General features: G+C 36.5%; 1 protein-coding gene across 1 annotated transcript in view; it reads left to right on the top strand.

Annotated features, from left to right (window-relative positions):
* Window positions 1-20,125, top strand: part of MPP7 (MAGUK p55 scaffold protein 7) — a 112,821-nt gene that overhangs the window by 55,826 nt on the left and 36,870 nt on the right. Inside the window, exon 5 of the mRNA XM_074157630.1 lies at window positions 12,012-12,143. Coding sequence (XP_074013731.1) covers window positions 12,012-12,143 — 132 coding nt within the window. The remainder of the gene's footprint in view (window positions 1-12,011; window positions 12,144-20,125) is intronic.

The following is a 20,125-nucleotide window of genomic DNA, read 5'->3' as shown; positions in this document are numbered from 1 at the left end:
CATTCCAATGTTGTTGATGGACTTACATTTACATTGAAGTTACATGATTTTATACATGTTTGAGTGAAACACAATGAGGAACTTATGCCCATGGAAAACAATATATTACATAAAGGAAGAAATGTCCCTTACCTTCCTTGTCTAATGACAAAATTAAAGTTACTTAATGCTTGACATAACACTAAACATCTCTCTTACAGGAGACTTAATTTGTTTTATGTTTTCTAGTATATATGTTTTCTATAGTATAATTTTCTATTTGTTATGTTTTCTATATTTTATAGAAATGTTTTCTGTAACATGACTAGAATATATAGGGTAGATATACATGGGGAGTTGGTGTTTCTGATTTCAGAGAAGATACTCCTGTGTGTGCTTTTGTAAAAAAAATTACGAATAATAGCAAAAAGAAATAAGCGTTCTCAGCTTTGATAGTTTATAATCTGGAGAAATTTAGTGAACTTATGTGACAGCAAACGGAACGTATGTGAAGAAGGAGGTTGTACAGAATTCTGAAAATTTTTAAAATTATGATGCATCAGGTAGGCACCAGTGCAATTGAGAGAGATTGTCTTTATAGAGCAATTTGGCTTTTTTATGAATCTGGAAGTATTGCTATTGCCTGAAAGGACTAAAGTTACATTATTTAGAGACAAAATACTTTATTTTTAATTGTTACACAATTGTATAAATTGGAATATGTAATTGGAAGCCCAAGATTCAAGGTGTTAACACAAAATATATATAAAATGGAATTTAATTCTGGATTTTTAATGCACATGTCACAATGAAATTAGCAAAATGGTCATACCTGTCAGTAAAGACCCAAATGGGAATGGAGGTGGACACTAGAGTTACTCTGTCAGTCACAGGGCAGAACCCCAGTGACAGACACTGTAAGAAAGGAGATGTAGTAAATATGACATATGATGAAACTAAGAATGATAGATTTTAAAGCTTCCAAATTCTCTTCCACTTTTAATTAAAAAGCTTTATTGAATAACAGCTTTTGGTTTCTTTTCTAACAAGCCGGGAAAAGCTGAGTTCTTTTGGGGACAGTGCCATAGCACAAGAGCATAATTGTTATTTATTTTTAAAATTATTTGAAATTTGAAAAACTAAAACAATTAACTGTAGGAATTAACATTTTAGGCACTTATTTTGTTGGTATGGCTGTAAACAAAAAAGACTATAAAAAGAATGCACCATCTTTTAGTCCATTGAACAATATTATCCCAATTATACTGAGTTTGAGACAGGCTCAGGATATGTTATTCATATCTGATTAGCTTTAACTTCATGATTATAATAGGAGTTACATTCTTGATCATTACTTATTGAAATGAGCAATTTACCATTTGGAGTTAATCCCTATTAGGGTAAGCTTAGTGTGTTTTTAAATTCATATAAAATATGTTCTTTGTGGTCATCAACGTAATGGGCAGAACAATAATTATTTCAAAAGCTTATGCCACTGTGCTGAAACTATTCTGAAGGATGTTTATATTTCTTATTACCCAGAGGAAATTAAGCCTCCTAAGAATGCCAGTGATGGTTCTGCCTGTTTCAGCAGAGCTTATCTTCTGTTTATGCGTGCTGAAAAGTTTGCCAGCAGCTAGTCTGAAACCTAGACCGGGTGCCTGAAGAAGGGCAGAAGGCAGGGCTGTGAGTGACCTCGGTGCATCACGGTGCACGAGAATGTAAAGTTTTGGGGTTACTTTGGGCGCTGTACCTGTAGCCGTAGAGGGGACAAGCGGTGGACATACTTGAAGTATTTTTCTTGGCTTCTCTTTCATTACTGGAGAATGAGTAGAATTTTGGAAGTAATTTTAAGATAACTTGCAGAGAGAAGGGAAAACCGCTCTTGTATGAGTGGGAATGTTTTCAGATTAAGTTATCCATGGACAACTTCAATGTGCTGTTCAGAGAAAATACAGATTCTTTAAGTTGTTTTCAGGTTTTTTTTAAGTTGCTTTCAAATGGAAAAGATCCGTTCACAAGAAAATTGTAAATAAGATTTACAGTTGCTGCTTTATTCGAAATTCATTTGAGATATACTTGACTTTCAGCTTCACAAAGCATAAACGATTTGCATTTGTAAACATTTTCATCTAATAAGTACCTCCTTGGCTTTCCTTCAGAATAGAACTATGAGTTAAACTAAATTATAACTGCGGATAATGAAGCCAGGGCACTTTGTTCTTCATATAAATGTTTCCTATATTTGTTTAGGTTTCTTTTAAAAAAGAAACAGTGCTTCTTTTACCTGGAAGCATACCTTTTCCGTTGTCCTGTGCTGTTCTGGTTTCCTTGTATTTACTGGGAAGTTTGTAAATTCTAGCCTTTATTTGATAAACAACTGCTGATACCATCATCCATGCCATCTGAGGCTTACTAGATTTGCTTAGTGGCCTAATAGAATGTTCTGATCAAAGCGCTACTTGTTCTGTTAAAAAACCAACATTTTAAGCCTTTATCAGCAGAGCCTCGTAAAGCTGCCTTACAGTCGCTGGCAAAAATTGACAATATAATTTACTGCGCAGGAAACAGCTGGCATTTTTCCACAAGAACTTTAACATACAAAGTACTCAAAATATTGGGCTATAACAACACAAAGCAAAATCTGGTTTTGCTTTGAAAAGTTCATGAAGCATTTCTTGTAACATGTAATTAAAAATATCTTAATCTAAACTTTGTCCTCTTTCCAACATTTCCATTGTAATTAGACTTGCTGAGGATTTTTCCATAAGGGCTTTTTCATTGAAATACGCGGTTTCTGCAAAGTCAGCATTTTCCACTGGAAATTGTTGGGATTTGCCTACAACTGTTCAGGTTTTGCATCTGGAAAACCCAATACAAATTTCAGGTCAGTTAACATCTGAGTTGCATTTGGGCTGTTACTGTATCTCAAGCTCTTGGAGGACCTTTTGGCCCTGTCCTTTTAGAGACCTGTCTTCCCAAATGCACCCATGTTTTGTATTTTTGCTCATGTCCTGTGAGACTCTTCTCCTCCTCTTCATGAAATATTCATGCTCATACATGGTAACACAGGTAACAATTTCTGTTCAAGAAGTGTAATTTCTCATGAGTTATAACTACTTACTCATCGATGGTCTGAGGTTTGCTAGTAGGAGTTATGCTCTTATATTAAGATGTTTTGCTGTACAAACTAGTTTAACTCCATTGATATGGTGAGCTGGAGTAGATTGTACTTCATATGTCAACTGAAAAGCTACTAACCTAATCCTCTTTTGAAAAAGCAGGTGCTATTAATTTGTAAATCTGCAAGAGCCTACTTGATTTTGGGTGGTATACTCTGAAGTATCAGCAGTGAGAGAGAAGTAGTTATTTTCCACCAAAGTAATATATGCAAATTGTCACAGCAATAAGGAAGGACCACAGCATTGATGGTTTGATATCATTAGTTGATGGGTAACATGTGGATGTTCTGAGCATACCAGCCATGAAGCTGGGGGAGAGGAGACAGTGCTGGGGAGACGTTTTGTTAGCGAGTGAGAGAGATCCTTCTGCCCAGTATTTCCTGCCTTTGAACTATTTGCCACTTTGGGAAGCCCTTCATCATGCATTTTGGCAACCTTGTAGAGGAAAAGTAGGTTTTATTCTTAACTCTTTTCAGCTTCAGACCTTGACATCCTATTTCCATTTCCACTTGCACCCATAATTCCAAGGAGTTTTTTATATAAAACTTTTTGTGGGTGGGGAGCACTGGGAGAATATGTTGCCATCTGTCTTTTTGGAATGTTCATGTGAATGGAATAGAATAAGTAAAACAAAAATGTAATAGCAAAATAGTCCTTTTTGAAGCAGCAAGAAAAGCCATGATTTGTCACATGTGACAGGCAGAGAAATTCAGAAAGCAGTTGTGGCACTCTCTTACAGAGCATACACATAACAATATACAACATATCATAACCATAGACATACAATGATATAAAGAAGGTGAATGAATACTGCGTGAATATATTTCAGTAACAACCATCATGTTACCCTGGAAGTGCTCTCAGGTCTGTCTCAAGTGATAGCTCAGCTGATGTCCAACGGACAGCTTGTCTGTCAGTCTGAGATGAATAGATATGAGAATTCTCACTAGGAGCCAACATATAATAAACAAAGTGATAGATATAATAAACCAAAGTGAAGCCAGGCAGGTTGGCGGCAGAAAATAAAAGATTTGGAAAGTAAATCAAAGAAGCTATTTGGTTATATATACAGACTTTCCCACATGAAGGAACCAACCCTAACCCGTGTAAGAATGTTGAATTGCATACGTGTAACTATAGCATTCATATATAGCACATAAAAGTTGGCAGTATTACTAAAGCTGGTAATTTAAGAGGAGGAAAAAATCACTATGGATAAGATCGTATCCCATTCAAGTAGCAATTCTATTCAGCTAGTGAAAATGGAGAAACTACACAGTATGAAGCAAATAATCCATTTTTAAGTTATCATCTTTTTGTGCTGCTTTTTCCTTCAGCAGTGCTTTTCCATTGCATTTGCCAGACCATATTCTATTTGAACTCTCCATATGCTTATTCAATGGTCTCCTCTTTTCTAATTCATTGATGAATCTGTTCAATAGTGGTCCAGTGTGCTCTCATAATTGTTATTTTTTTCCTATTTCTGCTTGTTCCTGGATTTCTAGTCAGTGGCCGGACTGATTATGTCTGATACTCATGATTATGTAACTTATAAATCTATAAGCATCTTTATCACAAATATTTTGGAAAATTGTAAGCTTTTTTCTTACACCTGCTGTTTTGCTGGCCTTTTAAAAAGAATGTTACTATTTAAGAGGCAGGATTTATTCTACTGCACCACATATATTTTAATATTTTATAATTCTTTAGTTACAACTTTATTAACTACTTGTAGAAGATTCACTTATATATAATGGTGAAGATAACACTCACTGCAGCTTTTCAGTTTTCCAGAATGAGACCTGAATTTAGTGCAATTGGTATATAGAAAAACTACTTCTAGTGTGCAATATAGGAAAAGTCCAAAGCATGCAAAAGTAATTACCTTAAAAGCTAAACTGGTTGAATATTTTTAGTTAGGTGTCCATGTACTATGAGTACTTTGTAGGTGAATTTAAGATGACCTTATCATAAAAAAATAAAAATTATTATTTTCTGGATCAGTAGATATTTTTCTTTTAAGACTTTAGATGTCATGCTGTTGTCAAATAAAAGCTGGATCATTTCTAAAAGACACTTTTTCAGAAAAAGCAACTGCAACCTCAGCTTTTACTTTAGTTTATATTTTCACTTGATTTCTTTTGGGAGCGTGTGTGTCTTCAGCTGGTTTTCAACTAAGAAAAGATGTATTCTACTACTGTAGGCACTTAATATTGTCAGGATGCTGCCACTTCTTCGGAAAAGTAATTGATTGAGGATTGCCAAGACATTGGAAGAGTTGCGCTGTCTTGGCATTTTCCACTCCGAAAACCATATTACTTGTGTTCTTGGAAGTTATTGAAATAGGGCTTAAAGCTTCAAGAATACTTTAGCTACATGAATCACATTTATGATAAAAAGAGACTTTGTTCAGATTCTTCACTACTGATTTAAAATCAGAGCTTATTCTACCATTATCCACAACTGAGGAAAAACATAGGGCTGTCATCTGGTAGAATATTAACACCTTTACCAGATGACACGGACGGGCTGTGTTTCTGTGAACACTGAGAACGGTTCGATTTCGGAAGCGTCTCCGGGGGCTGCAAACAATGAGCCAGAGGAAGCAGGAGTCTGAAGATGCAGAAAGTTCACTTTTCTCTTGGCTATTGCCGTCTGGCTGCCAGCTGCAGGTAGACCCATCAGTTCAGATTGGTGAATCTGAAATCAAAAGACTGTGTTTTCAGCCAAGGAAATTACCCTTCTGTGAAAGGAGGTTTGTATATGAATAAAACCCACCATAGTAAAGAGGAAAAAGTAATATATACTGAATATTGATCCAACTGAGATGTTGCTATGCTAAGAACATTAATACATGGTAGATATTAAGAACACAAAACCATACATGTACAGTGTGTGTTTTTAATATTTTGAATCACTACTGTGACCCGACTGCATCAAAGTCAAATTGGAAGAGAAAGGGATTTAATTGCCAGCTGGACAAGCTTGAACTAGAGGACAACTCTGGTTTAAGTACAGATGGGACAGTTGCAAGCATGGAATGTTTTTTCTCTTTTGTACGTACGTAACTGCTGTCTTCTCACACAATATATCATTTCTGGGGATTTTGTAGAGAATATATAGGAAAAATATAATATTTGAAGGATGGAAAGAAGTAAATTAACCCTGATTTTTTTTTTTTTCTTTTCCCCCACGAAGTAGTACACCCATTGGTTTCATGATTACAAACAGAAAATTATGTTTAATTTAAAGGACCTTAGTTTATTTTTCTTACCATCACTGTCAAAGGTTTTTTGCTTATGTTGGTTGAATAATGTAAATGATTTTCAGTAGCAAAAGTAAAATATGTTCATTTTTTTGGAAGTTAACTGATTTCTTTAACATTATGTACTGTGTGTATTTAAATTTGGAATTTTGTTCAGAACAGAAAATCTCAGATTTCTGTAGAAAAGGGATTACATTATTGCACCATCAGAAGGAATAATACTACTTTTCAGCCTGATAAGTGGTTATTGTAGCTTCTGCACTCTCTCACTGGTTCCACTGCCAAAAACAAAGATTCAGTTCACTGTTATCCCAGCCATGCTCCGTTCACCTCAGCAGCACTACTGAGTTTCTCCTGCCTGTAGTTTTATTGCTTGTTTCTGCTTCTAGATTCACACTTCATGCTTTAGCCAAGTTGGAGAATGTAGCTAATGTGGTTGTTCCTATCTGTCAGTTGAGATGCCTGTTCTCAGCTGCCCTCCTAGCCCTTATCTTGCAGCAGGGTTAGGGTTGCACGTACTCCCACGGCAGGCAGCATTGGTGATTAAGAGACTGTCACGTGCTGCCCTTTTCTGATGGCTGTTTCGCCACCCATGAGAGGAGAGTGGAAGTAGTGGGATGGAATTCATCAGTACATCAATCTAAAATCTAGCTTATTTACTCAAGATAGTAAGTTTAAAGACTAGTTCTCCTGTAGAAGAAGAAAGGTTGTTCTCCCTCCCCGCAATCTAAATTTTTCCTCCATTTCCCCTGTTAAGTTTATGCTGCTTACTGGTTGTTCTTGATTTTGAAACCATTTATTTTTATGGTTATATTTTTATACCTTTCTTCTCTAAACTGTTCCCAAGTCAAGTTGCTTTTCTGTGCCTAGCGTCTTGTATGCCATCACCATTATGCTTCAACTTTCTGCTGGTTTTATTCTCCTGCTTTCTAAATTCTTGCACATGTTTGGCTGTTATGACTCCTATGCTTCTCCTTCCATTCTGATGCTCTTGATGGTCTTTCCCCTCAGTGGGTTCAGTCTCCTCCCAGCTCTTTCAGCTTTTCTTCTTTGGTATCTGTTCCTGGATGACTTCACACACTTGATTTTAACTTCATGCAAGTTACTCATAAATCAGCCTTTCCAGTCTTGAATAATTTTCTCCACCAACATTTTCACCTTGTCTTTTTGTATTTCTTCTGTAACCTTATCACAAAGGAGAACACAATATGGCTAGAGCTCTCTGGAGGATGTGCTCTGCCAGGTGAGCTCAGGGGCACGTTCCTGTGGTTGCTGATGAAGTTTTCTTCTCCGGTGTAACTTCTCTGTGCCAGACTCAGTGGAAGTTACTGTCACCGTAGCGGAGCAAAGAGGTGGGAAAATGTCTCTGTCTCACCTGCTGGAGTTCAACTTGAACTGCCAGAGAAGGTGGCTGGTGCTAATGATCCAAGCTGTGGACTGGGACAGCAAAGTCATGGGCCATTTTGTTCCATTTTGCTGACTGTGCTGCCAGGGCGGCCATCGACTCCGTCAGCAAGGGAACCAGCAGCTGGGTTGGCAGGGTCACAGTCTGCTGTGGCTGCTGGCTCTCATAAAGGTTGGTTTGAGTCCCTACAAACTTTGTGTCAATAATCTTGCCTATTAATTATTTCATATTCTAATCTTTTCAAGTACCACATAGAAAAAGGCTGCTTTTGTTTCTTTGTCCATTCTGTCTTGTTTCTGTATTTAACTTACTGTTTTCTAAAATGTTTTTCTAGACTAGTAAATACAAAATATTTCTGAAAAGCTTAAATTGAGATTCTTTTTTAATTTTTTATTTAATAATGAGAATTCAAGAACATAAGGAGTTGTGTTCATGAGTCAGGAGCTACTTGAACTATTTTTACTTTTACAGATCTCAATATAAACAGAAGCAAAAAATATTATAAAATTTGTCATTGTTTTAAAGGAGCAAAAATGTAGTCAGTGTAGTTAAATGATACACATTTTTCAAAATATAGAAGTGTTTTCATTAATAACATTCTCAATTTAAATAAACATTTAAAGTTTCAAAACAGTTTAAGAAAAAGAACTTTGAATGTTTCCAATGTCAGATTTTCTTTGTGTAAGTTGATAGTGTAAAATTTCAATTTATAAACTGTGAAATGATCAGTGATAGCTTTAATGCAAAAAATACAGCACTAGTTATTAGGCATTTCAGAGGTCTGATGAAAGTATTCATTTCCAGCTAGATCACGTCTAAGAATTTAGCTGAACATCAATATTTATATTTAGGTAGTGCAGGAGTTTGAATCATACCTTCTTTCAAGTTCTAAATATGGACCATGTTTGCATTAGTGAATCATAAGCATAGAACTTAGAGCTGAAATAAAATCTTTTTCTCCAGAGGTGCTTAAATATACATGACCCTAATCTTGGATCATACGTGCATAGTTCCGAAGAGTTGTGTATTTGAAAACAAAAACAAAACATAAAAAAAAAAATTAAAATGTCATCTGTACTTCTTGCAGTTTCTTGTGGCAGGGAAAAATTGGTATTGTGGAGTATGAAACTGCCGTGAATAATAGATCACTTCTTATGTACAAAAAGGGAACATTACTACCTTTATATTGCCTTGTGCATTTGCTGCCCAGTTATTTTGTGCAAGTCTTGCTCGTGATAGGATCCAAGTTTTATTTCTTGGCGCTTGTAATTTGTGTGTTTTTTAAAAAAGTCCCAACCTTTTCTATAAAAGTCTAGTCTGATAGATAGCTTTTTGGACTAAGCATACACTATAGCAAATGCAGAGCACAAGGAAGCTGCTGAAGAAATGTCCCTTTACTCTGTGAATATGGTCTTTTTTTTGTGTGTTCAGGACATGTGGAAGTTCTCTTAAGGACAGGCTCTCATCACCTCTGGTTGAATACATTAAGTAAAATCAAAATAGCTTTATAAGTTTTGCTTGCCGATTAATTATTGGCCAATGTCTCTGCTGCTGACTATTTTAAGAGCAGCTACAGTGGACAGAGAGTAGTGTGTTAGAAGAAGCAATGATGGAAGACAAGCAGGAAAGTAATAATCTTAATATGGTCAGTGTACAGCATAAACAAGTTGTGATGACAGAAGCTCTTCTGGAAACTTGACTGAGAAAAGACACACCATTTCTGGCATTCGTACTCTTGCCTAAAGTATGCATCTTTGCACCAAGATAAAATAATACCAGAGTTTGGGTAAAAGATCTTCTACTGAAAACTGTAGTATATTGTGGTTGAACGTGTCTTTTGGGAGGAGGAGGGAAGGGGTTGATAAGTTCCAGTTGTTGTGAGTGAAGAAAAGCATCATGAACACCAGACATTGATTGGCATTGGTTTGTAATACTTGGGCTGCATCATTCATTTGTGCGCGGTGTCCAGGAGCCTAATCTGGCAGTTGGAGCAGGGAAGTATCTAATTAACACTGGTGGTGGCATAACTCACTGTAGTAGTGGACAGAATCTGTTTTGCAAGTTTCATTGTCAAGAGTAGGTTCTTTTGAATGTGTTTTAAGTTGCTACCCTTTACTGTGCAAGTGCTTTAGATTATTTTCATCTGTTTTCTCTATCTGCCTGATTGTTTTTAAACTGCAATATAGAACCTCATTAGGTTGAACCAGTCCATGAATGTTTCCTAGCTTTATGTGGAAAAATGTAATTGCAGAAGACTAGTTTTAGAAGCCTTAAGTCTAAGACTTAGAAGTCTACTGTAAGTAGCCTGAAGTAAAAGCGAACACTATTTTTGTTTTAGTATATCTTTGATATTTCACATACATCTTTAGAGAACTGCATGTGATTGCATGGCTTTTACGTTATGTAATGCTTCCTAATACACCTTTCCAGGAGGAACCGTAATTGTTAGCCTGAGGTTTTGAGCTCAGATCTAAAGTAAAGCTAATGTTTCGTGGGAGGGGAGCTGGTAATTTCTGATGGTAAATAGTAAAAATTTATAACTGTGTCTTGGGAAGAAACCCAGAAATAATTAGTTAGATTGTGTTGAAATGTTTATATCAATTTGTACAATATGCATAGAAATTAGTAGAACAATAGCAAATTCCCATGAAGCAGGCATGGTCTTCCTCTGTGTTTATATTGTTGAAGACTTCAAATTTAAACTCAGAATTTCAAGATTACTGTACGCTCTTTACCTTCTGCTTTCGACATGATAGCTTATAGCCTGGAAATTGTTTTCCGTTCTACAGTCTCCTCTGTTCAGGAAAAAAACCCACCTGGAATAGCATAATGGAAGTGTAATGTTTTTTTAAAACATTTACATTATCCTTGATAACATAGAGTTTCTGGTCATTTGTGTACTCAGTCTAACATTATCTGCCTTTTATTTAAGTAGCAAGTAAACTGGCATCAGAAAAATGTAACCCTTTCCTATTCTTCATTAAGGAGTTTCTTCTTAACCATTACTGTAATTGTTATAATAGATTCATTATTATAGTCACTGATATGATACCATCTGATATCATTCATGTCAACAACATTGATGTGTTCTGCTTTACCTTAAACATCTCAACATTTTCCAGAATGCTTTACTTTTACTGTTGGGTAGGTTATCAGTTTGCAAATTACTTCTGCTGTTGCTGTTATTCCTGCAATAATACATAGTTTTCCCTACAAAACTAAAAGCATTACTATACCATTTTTCACAAGTTTAAAAGGTATAACAAATAATGAAGACTTTTCAAAATAGAAAAGAACTTTAGGAGTTCTGTATCTAGAAAAAGCTGTGAATTTTAGGTTGTAGTTGAGATTTTTTAGAGCCTTAGGAGAATGAGTTTTCTACCTTTCTTTGACTTCCAAGGTTTTTTTTTAATTTCTGCAACTTCATAAATTATTTTATTTTTAAAATTGAACCTTTTGTCAGGCTTTATTAGGCTTTTCTTTGAAAAATCTATTGTTCAAGCTATACATGAACTGTAGAAGCAACAGAGAAAGAAAGGAAGCGAGACATGCGACAGGTGGTTGGTAAGCACCTGCCTGAGCCAGGTCATTTCAGCTATATTTTCCTCAATCTCAACCATGAATTCCCCAATAAATTAAAAATTCCTAAGATTATTTGGAGGTCCTATGGAAGGGAGCTAGTATGAAAGGGTTCCAGTAACCAGGTAAGCTTCCAGAGCCCCTCTGAAGGGAATGGTTGGGCAACAGCTTAATGTCACACATCTCGTGCTTCAACAGAAGTACTGGAAGATGCTTATTTTGCTTATTTGTTTCATAGGACTGCTCACTGGATTGAAGAAACTTTTTATATAGGACAAGTAGAATGATGGTCTTCAGGAGACTTGGATTTTCTCTTGATCATGATTCTTGTAATTTCAGGCTAATGTGCAGAGCATTCAATATTTTCATGTGTATGAAGACGTTCTGTATCCACAATTTACTAGATGTGTACATTGTGTATATAAAAACATACACTTCATGGAGTTCTTTAATCAGTTTGACGTGTTAAAATTATACACAAGAATTATATTCAATCTGTATGCATCACGCTAAAAGAGTTAGGCTATGAATAATATCCTCTGCTTTGTCTTTCATAAACTTTTCAGATGCCAAATAATATACTGACTGTTAATGTTTCCAGGCTTTGCTGGCTGTACATGATACTGTTGCTCAGAAGAACTACGATCCTGTCTTGCCCCCCATGCCTGATGATATTGATGAGGAAGAAGATTCTGTTAAAATAATCAGGCTTGTCAAAAACAGGGAACCATTGGTAAGCAGCCCTCTCTTTCCGTTTGGGTTTTTATGTTTGTGCACAGGGTGGAGAGTGTTCAGATTCTGAATACGAATGGGTGACGTTAACTTGAAACGTGGGTAGACAGACGTTACACGTTTATTCATAACATTCAATAATACACTTATGACTTCCATTTGCAGTCATTACTAGTGAAGTACACGAAATAAATAATGTGTTCATTTGTGGTGTTTGAGCAATATATATGTGGGCCAGTCTAAGCATTTAGATCAATAATATATTTGCCTTTTATCTTGAATTCCAATCATGAACTTGTTTTAAAATGAGAGAGGCAGAATGAATCCCCAAAGAAATCTTGACCTTTGTTTTCAACTGTGCCTGTTAGCATTCATGTAGAAAAAAAGTGACCTTTTGTTACACTGAAAAGAAAGCATAAAAACATACTTTAAAATACTTGAATTGAAATCTGGGCAAATTTAAGATGTCTGTTGTTGTACTTTGGATTATGAATACTAGAAAGTTAATATCTTCATGGGGATATCTGGAAAAATGAAAGGACTAAACCTAGGTTGTATTACAAGAATATTAAAATGCTTTACTGATTTGGTTATTTTTATTTGCTGTAGAGTGGGAGTCATCTTGTATAAAATTTAACTATACCCTTTTTCTCCTGCAAACCAGTAAGAGCTTTGTTTTATGTTGAACTGGATATTTGTTTTAATGGATAGCAATCCTGAAGAAATATCTGCAAAGTTACTTTGAGAAAGCCATGATTCTGTATTTGATGACAGAGGGAGAGCTATGCCTCTGTTAGGTATACAGGGATAGCTTGTCCCACAGTAGATATCTTGCTATCACTCTTGTTCTTGATGGCTTTCTGGCATCAATAAACAAGAACTAAGTTTTGGTATTGACTGCCTGTAGGTGCCCATGGGCATAATTAAAAGTTTGACCATATGGAAAGTTTTTACTTTGTTTTAACGTATTAAACATTTTTTCCCCAAAATATTTAAATCACAGCTTTAAGCTTTCCTGGTTTTTATCAAAGAAATTCTTTGAGGAAGAAAACAAACTTGCTTTAGGATTTAGTATCAGAAAGGGTATTAATTCTGAAAGGTGTGAAAAAATTTGAATATAGTATGAGATGAGTTCTAATTGAGTAACTTATTTTTAGTGTTAATGAAAGTACCTTTGTTGTTTTTTCTTGAATTTATGTCAGAAAAATTTTAACATCTTAAGTTATGTAGTTTCATGTTTCAAACATGGTTTGCTACTAAGACTTTTGTGAGTTAAATACTATAAGTTAATAATATCTCAAAGTGAACTGGATAAATAGCAACTTTGAAAAAAAAAAAACCACAAACAAACAAAAACAAAACAAAACAAAAAAACCACCTGAGGGATTTTCTAAACCCTGTTGAGATATATACACTGTATATCTGCTTTTGAGATTTTTAAGCTCTTTTAAAGGGACAAATAGAGTTGCCTAAGCCAAAGGTTATCCTTGGGCTGTTCCTCAGATTCCACTCTTGTCCATTCACCCCAGTGGGATGCTAAGCTCTTCCAGATACCTGTATGTCTGTTGTAGTTGAACCTCGGTAGGCAGCTCAGCCCCACGCAGCCGCTCACTTACTTTCCCCAGTGGGATGTGGGAGAGAATCAGAAGGATAAAAGCAAGAAAACCCACGAGCTGAAATAAAGATAAATAAAGGTTTAATAGGTAAAGCAAGAGCTAAAGGCAAGCAAAGCACAATGAGAAATTCATTCACTACTTCCCATTGGTGGGCAGGTGTTTAGCCATCCCCAGGACAGCAGGGCTCCATCATGCTTCATCCTGGTGATCTGGGAGGACAACACACCATCACTCCAAACATACGCTCTCTTCTCCTTCTTCCGCCAGCTTTTATTGCTGAGCATGACATCATATGGTATGGGATATCCCTCTGGTCAGTTGGGGTCAGTTGTCCTGGCTGTGTCCCCTCCCAACTTCTCACGCACCCCCAGTCTGCTCCCTGGCAGGGCAGTATGAGGAGCAGAAAACACCTTAATGCTATGCAAGCACTGCTCAGCAATGATGAAAACATCCTGTGTTATCAACACTGTTTTCATCACAAATCCAGAACATAGCACCATACAAGCTATTATGAAGAAAATTCTACCCAAGCCAAAACCAGTACAATTTCTTAAAAGGTGCATCCAACTTAGTACAACTGTTGTGCTAATGAGGTAACAAATCAGGCTTTATATTAGAACTTTCTTTTACTAGACAGAACACAGCCATGGAAAATATAAAAAAAAAAAAATAAAGAAGAAAAAGAAAAAATTAAAACTCAGTCTTCAGTTTGTCAAGACTGTTTAGTGTAATTACCAGGGTGAAAATAGCCTTCTAATGGAATCTGTGATAGACCGGTTGCTAGGAAGAGGCGAAGGGCTGGGAGCTAATTGCAGCCTACAGCCGCTTGAGAGTGCGGAGCTCACAAGGACAGTAGAGTCAAACTCTTCTCAGCAGTGAAAGATGCTGAAACACAGGGTAATGGCCACAAGTTGCAGCCAGGTTTAGACTGAGAATTTAGAAAAGTATTTCATTCACTGGGAAGTACAGCACTGGAGCAGACTGGCCAGAGATGTGGAATCTCCACCCTATTCCATAAGGCAGTGGCTGACCTGATCTGGCATTGTCAGTAGACCCAATCTGAGCAGGAGATTGGCCTAAACGACTTCCAAAAGCTTCCCTTCAACCAACACATCAAAGATTGTATGTTAACTGTAGGGGAAAAGGACTGTTTGTGGTCTCCCCAAATCCCCAGCATTTCTTGATGTTTTATTTTTGTTGGAGAACAGCTTATGGTGAGTTCTGTTTTGCATGTTACTTGTTGTCCAGGAAGACTTTGAAGAATAGTGTTCTCCTCTTCCATAACCCACCTTCAACCTGTTTTAACATTATTAATGTTAATGTCAAAGATTAATTTGTTTGTGGCAGATTTCTAGTCAATTATTCTTATGACACCAACACCACAGTACATAAACCTATTGTTTGTGTCTTTGCCTTCCCCAGATTAATGTTTTTTTTCCTTAGGTAGAGGTGAGAAGAAACATGGATGGTAATTCAGATAAGGTCCTACCATAATCTGGCACAGTAGAATAAAGAAAGACAGGTTTATGCTAGATATATTGGATGTACTGCATCTATGCTTCCTGAAGTTGTTTTACTAAAGAAAGGATATGCCATTATGTATGTTTACTAAACTATTTAAAATTTCATTTTCTATTTGTTTCCATGTCGTTTTAATTGCTTTTCCTTCAAAGTTTGTTCTAAAGTCTTGGATATTGTTACCTGGGTACAGATCAAAGAGTCTCTACTTATTCTGTTTATCTATTCACTGTTCTCCAGTCATAAATTCTGATTTCCACTTGCATAGTTATATCAGAATTCCTGCTACTGAACTTGCGATTTGGAGGTACCATACAATATTTTTATGGAATGGACATTGTCTGATTTCTTGACTTGAAGTTACTGAGCTCTTTGAACTTTTCTTTCACCCCAGATACATTCTTATTCTTTCTTTGTACGCAAACAGTAGAGACTGTTTTTCTGCAAAGCCGTAAGCTTTACATCAGCTGTACACCCTGGACGTTCTTGAATTGGATATCTCCTTTGGATGACTTTCAGCGGTACTCTCTGTGAAGTAAATTAGACGGTCTCTTAACTTCTTTGGAATATATCTAGTGACCATTTTTATATAAAGCTGCACCACGTTTCCCCTTATACTTGTTCGTGCTTTTCTCTGAGTTAAGCACCTCACCAGTTCTGAGCCGGTGTTAATCACATATTAATGAAGCCTGAATTCCCAGGAGTAATCATCTTAAAAGAGAGGGAAACACATGGTTTGTGGGAGGGCATTCTGCTTGCCAGATTTCATCAGTTCAGAAGTCAGTGCTGAACTTTCCTCCACTTTTTTGGAAGAGATGATTTAAACTTATTGTTAATCTTTCCACATTTTTTTTCCGAGTACTCTGTGAGTGAATGCCATTCTAGCAGTGTCTCACTCAAGTGAAATGAAATTTTGTGTTAGGAGGTTTTATCTGAACGAAGTAATTTGTAACATTTCTGAACCTTACGTAGAGAGAAGTAGAGACATCTCTTTTCAGAGATAATCCAGAATTAGCCTGCCTATAATTAGGCTTTTTATCAGATAGCTTAGAGAGTTTTTGCTTATGCCCACCTCTCCAGGGCTTTTTCAGCCACTGCCGCTTTCCTGGTTAGCATTCCTGATATCCGAGATGTACATCCAGGCTACCAGGAGTTTGGCTCCTGGTCTCTTACTGCTTCTAGTTCCCAAATGATATTCCAGGTTTGTTAGAGCTGTCACGCAGTTGATGTAGGATAGGATGCTTCTTTACATTAAGATGGTTGCTGCTTCATCACACAGATTCATTTCACATCAATTTAGCCAATTGAAAACTAATCTCTATGCTGCATCTCTAGTCAAGAGAAAAATAGGCAGTTCCAGAGAATAAACCATGCCATCTATTTAAGATGCCTGTCTTAATGAAAGGATGATTCATTCTCCAGAGCTGCCTATTTCTTTTCATTAACTGTAGGAGGAACCTAGACACCTAGCTTGAACTAGATACCTGATTTCCATAGCTGAACTTGGATGAAATTAATTGTGATTTAAGAGAGTCATTTACATGTTCTGCTCATGCAAATTCCACAGCTCTTCCTTGCCTCTCACCCTGAGTCCCCATGGCTCAGTTCTTATTAGTGAATCAACCCAACTATCTTATAGGTGAGATTAATTTGGGTGTAGGGACGGCGTTAAGGTGCATAGTCTACATGCGTGTAGACAAATACTCATATTTGTCTCTGCATTTTCAATACAGAATGTATTAAAATAAGGTTTATTGAAGTACTTACTTGCATTCAACATCTGCATGTGCTTTTGTTTAACAGAAAGGTATGCAAAAATATTACTGATGTTTCAAACTTATTAATAATTTATTTTACAGGCTAGTGTTTCTTTCTTTAAAAATAAAGGCTTATAATGTTTATATTCTGGAATCAGCAGATAAATGGATGAATTAACACAGCTCACATCTGTGAAACCGTGGGTGATGCTCACCAATCAGTGTTACTACATTAAAACTAAAAAAAACCCAAAACCCAAAAAACAGTGAAAGAGCCTTGCTGAAGGAGCTTGTATTATTTTTAGTGCTTTTGCATGGTGTACCTTTAAACATTTTCTCAGTCTGATCACCATATGGCTCCCAAACTCCTTATTTTTCCCTTTAAAAGTATTTTAAACTGAGCTATGCTATTACATCTGTATATGTCTCATTTAGGGTAACTTACACTTTTGGCTAGCAACACTGAAAATATTTTCCAGCTCTCAAGGTCCAGTCTAACCTTCTTCCATTTTTAAAGCTCTAAATGAGGAGCTGCACTGCACATGTAACTGAAAGTACTGGAGCTGAACATCTCATAAGGAGAAATTCTTGCCAGATTATGTATACCTCATAGTTTAAGCAGGGCTGGCAGCAACACAAGAGAAGCTGCTTTTTCAGAAAATCTGCGCTTTGGGTTTTCAGAAAGACACTTGTGTTTGATGATTTCTGTTAAAGTATCCTAAATTGAGAGTGAAGGGAAATTTAAGGACCCCCCTTTTTTCTTTGTGTACGATAGGTACAGCAAAAACACGTAGATTTAAATACAGGTCTGCCCATTCACTTTGAATTTGCCATAAAGGAGTTACTGACAGCGAGCTAACTTGGGTTAAATAATTTCCCTGTAAATTCAAACTTGTTTTTCTGCTGATAGTTCCAGGTAATTCCAAATTACTTGTTATCTCTATGGGGGCATCTTTCAGATCAGCTAATCTGTGCTGGGAATTAATTTTGTGCCCGCACATTGGTAGTGATAACCACATAAAGCATGAAGTGACCATTCCACTTGGAGAAGAGCTTTATGGTTACTTCCAGATGCCAGCTGGGTCAACATTGTCATCTTCGATCGCACACACGCTTTTTCTAGAGTCTGTCTGAAAACAAGGTGAAGTACCTGTTTTCAGACATCAGCATTAGGGCCTGCAGTAGCTGGGCGATCGCAATGGAAGGCTGTCGTCTTGCTCGCCTTTTGCATTCGGTGGCATTTAATGGTGTTGACGTCTAGGTAAAAGGCATAAAGCCTTTCCTTTCAGGGCTTTTCTCCTGATTAATTAGGAGAGCCTCTGTTTTATATGGGCAGTATAGTGGAAATGTCCTGTGTTTATATTTGGCTCTAACATCCTAATGCTGCTTTTTTTCCCCTTTTTTCTGAATATATCCATCAAAAACATGCTTTGCACTTTTAAACAGATGTAACTTTCCAGGTATTAATAATAAACTTCAAATTAATAGCTCTTGCTGCAATGTCAAAACTTAATATTGTGATATAGACTAAAGGGGTTAATGCTTTGTTTAATATTCCTAATAGTATGCAATCTGTTTTGCACAGAAGTCTAATCGGGAGTTTTTAAAGTGAGATTAGCTGCAGCTAAATCTCTATCTTTTTGAAGCTATCAGACTCATTTGAAACTGTAATACAAATAAATGCTTGCTGATATAATTACATTATAAATAACACATAAGAATAAGGCTGGCAAATTGTAGAATTACTTTGCTTATGGATAGAATGTCATACTAATAAATTTAAGATGTAAAATAAAATGCACAAACACAGCACATCAATTTTGCTGTGGAGTGCTGGCTACTGTTAAAGTTTCAGCCACAGTGAATATTGTGTGGTGACTGATTTAATTTTTCTCTATTTGTAATAAATGGAGCTTGCATATGTTAAAATATAAATTAATCTCCCATTTTTGTCTTGTGCTGTATTTCCATCTTAGAGGCAGAGGGAAAGGGAAACCAGTTTATTACCAGTTAGTAAAACTGCTAACTGTAGTAAAATGTCACCCCCATTATTTATTTGTACATATTTCAGCTTCATATCCATGAAACATTTAAAAATTGAAGTCTGGATAAACATGTTCACGTTTAATCTAAACAAATATAGAAAGCTAGCTGTAAAAGCAATTTAATTATTTAGGGAACTTTATAAAGTATTTCTGTACCTCGCTTCAAGCACAACACTTCTCTGATGTCAGGAAATTCTAACCACTGTCTTGTACTCAGAGGTGTAGTAATACTGTTCATTCACTAATCAAAAATATGGAGATTTTCAGAAAATTGACTTACCTGCCAGAGTCCTAAACATTTCAGTCGATTAACAGTTAGAGCAGTTAATCACAGTTAACTAACTACATTGACTGGCAAAGTAATTGTGTGCAGATAAAAAGCTGTTGACCAGGAGATGCTTTTTTTTTGTGGTGTGTTTTAAAAATACTGGATCGAATAATCTTTTTGAGGGTGATTATACAGTACAACTTATCTAGCTAAAATCCCCCTTGTTATTCTGTGGATTCTGCCTTCCAGAGCAGGGCCAGCATTTCCCCCTCTCTCCTTCCCATCTGCCTGGAAGGACTGACACTGCACCTTGGGCAGTGGCTCCGAGCCTCCGCTTCCCTTCCCTTCTCACTTGTCGCTGCTGCTGCTGGTGCTGCTGCTTCCCTGTCACCTTGTGTCTCTTCTCAGTGCACCCTCGCAGTTCTGGTTACAAAGGCTTTTTTCTCATCTAGACAGCTGCTCACTGGAAAGTTAACTACATGATGTCATTTTACCTAAATGCCTCACTGCTGTGTTTGTGTAATGTATGAAAACAGTCATGACTAACACAGGAAATGTTCCCCTCCTCTGCATTTCTGTCCCTCGGGGATCCCAGGTGAGCCCTGACATGCTGGGGCATTTCGCAAATTCACGTTTATTTATTGATAAAGTTGTAAAGCAAAATTATGACTAGTGGGTACACAGGCAGTTCTGAGCCTAAAGTGCAACTACTACAAATATGGATAAACTTTTTGTACCCACAGTGTGTAATGTGGCCTGTGTTAATGCAGGAAAAGCAA

Source organism: Numenius arquata, chromosome 12 (assembly GCF_964106895.1).
Source record: "Numenius arquata chromosome 12, bNumArq3.hap1.1, whole genome shotgun sequence".
NCBI classification, from domain to species: Eukaryota; Metazoa; Chordata; class Aves; order Charadriiformes; family Scolopacidae; genus Numenius; species Numenius arquata.
The sequence above is the reverse complement of the archived record's forward strand: the minus strand, read 5'-3'. Positions and strand labels throughout refer to the sequence as shown.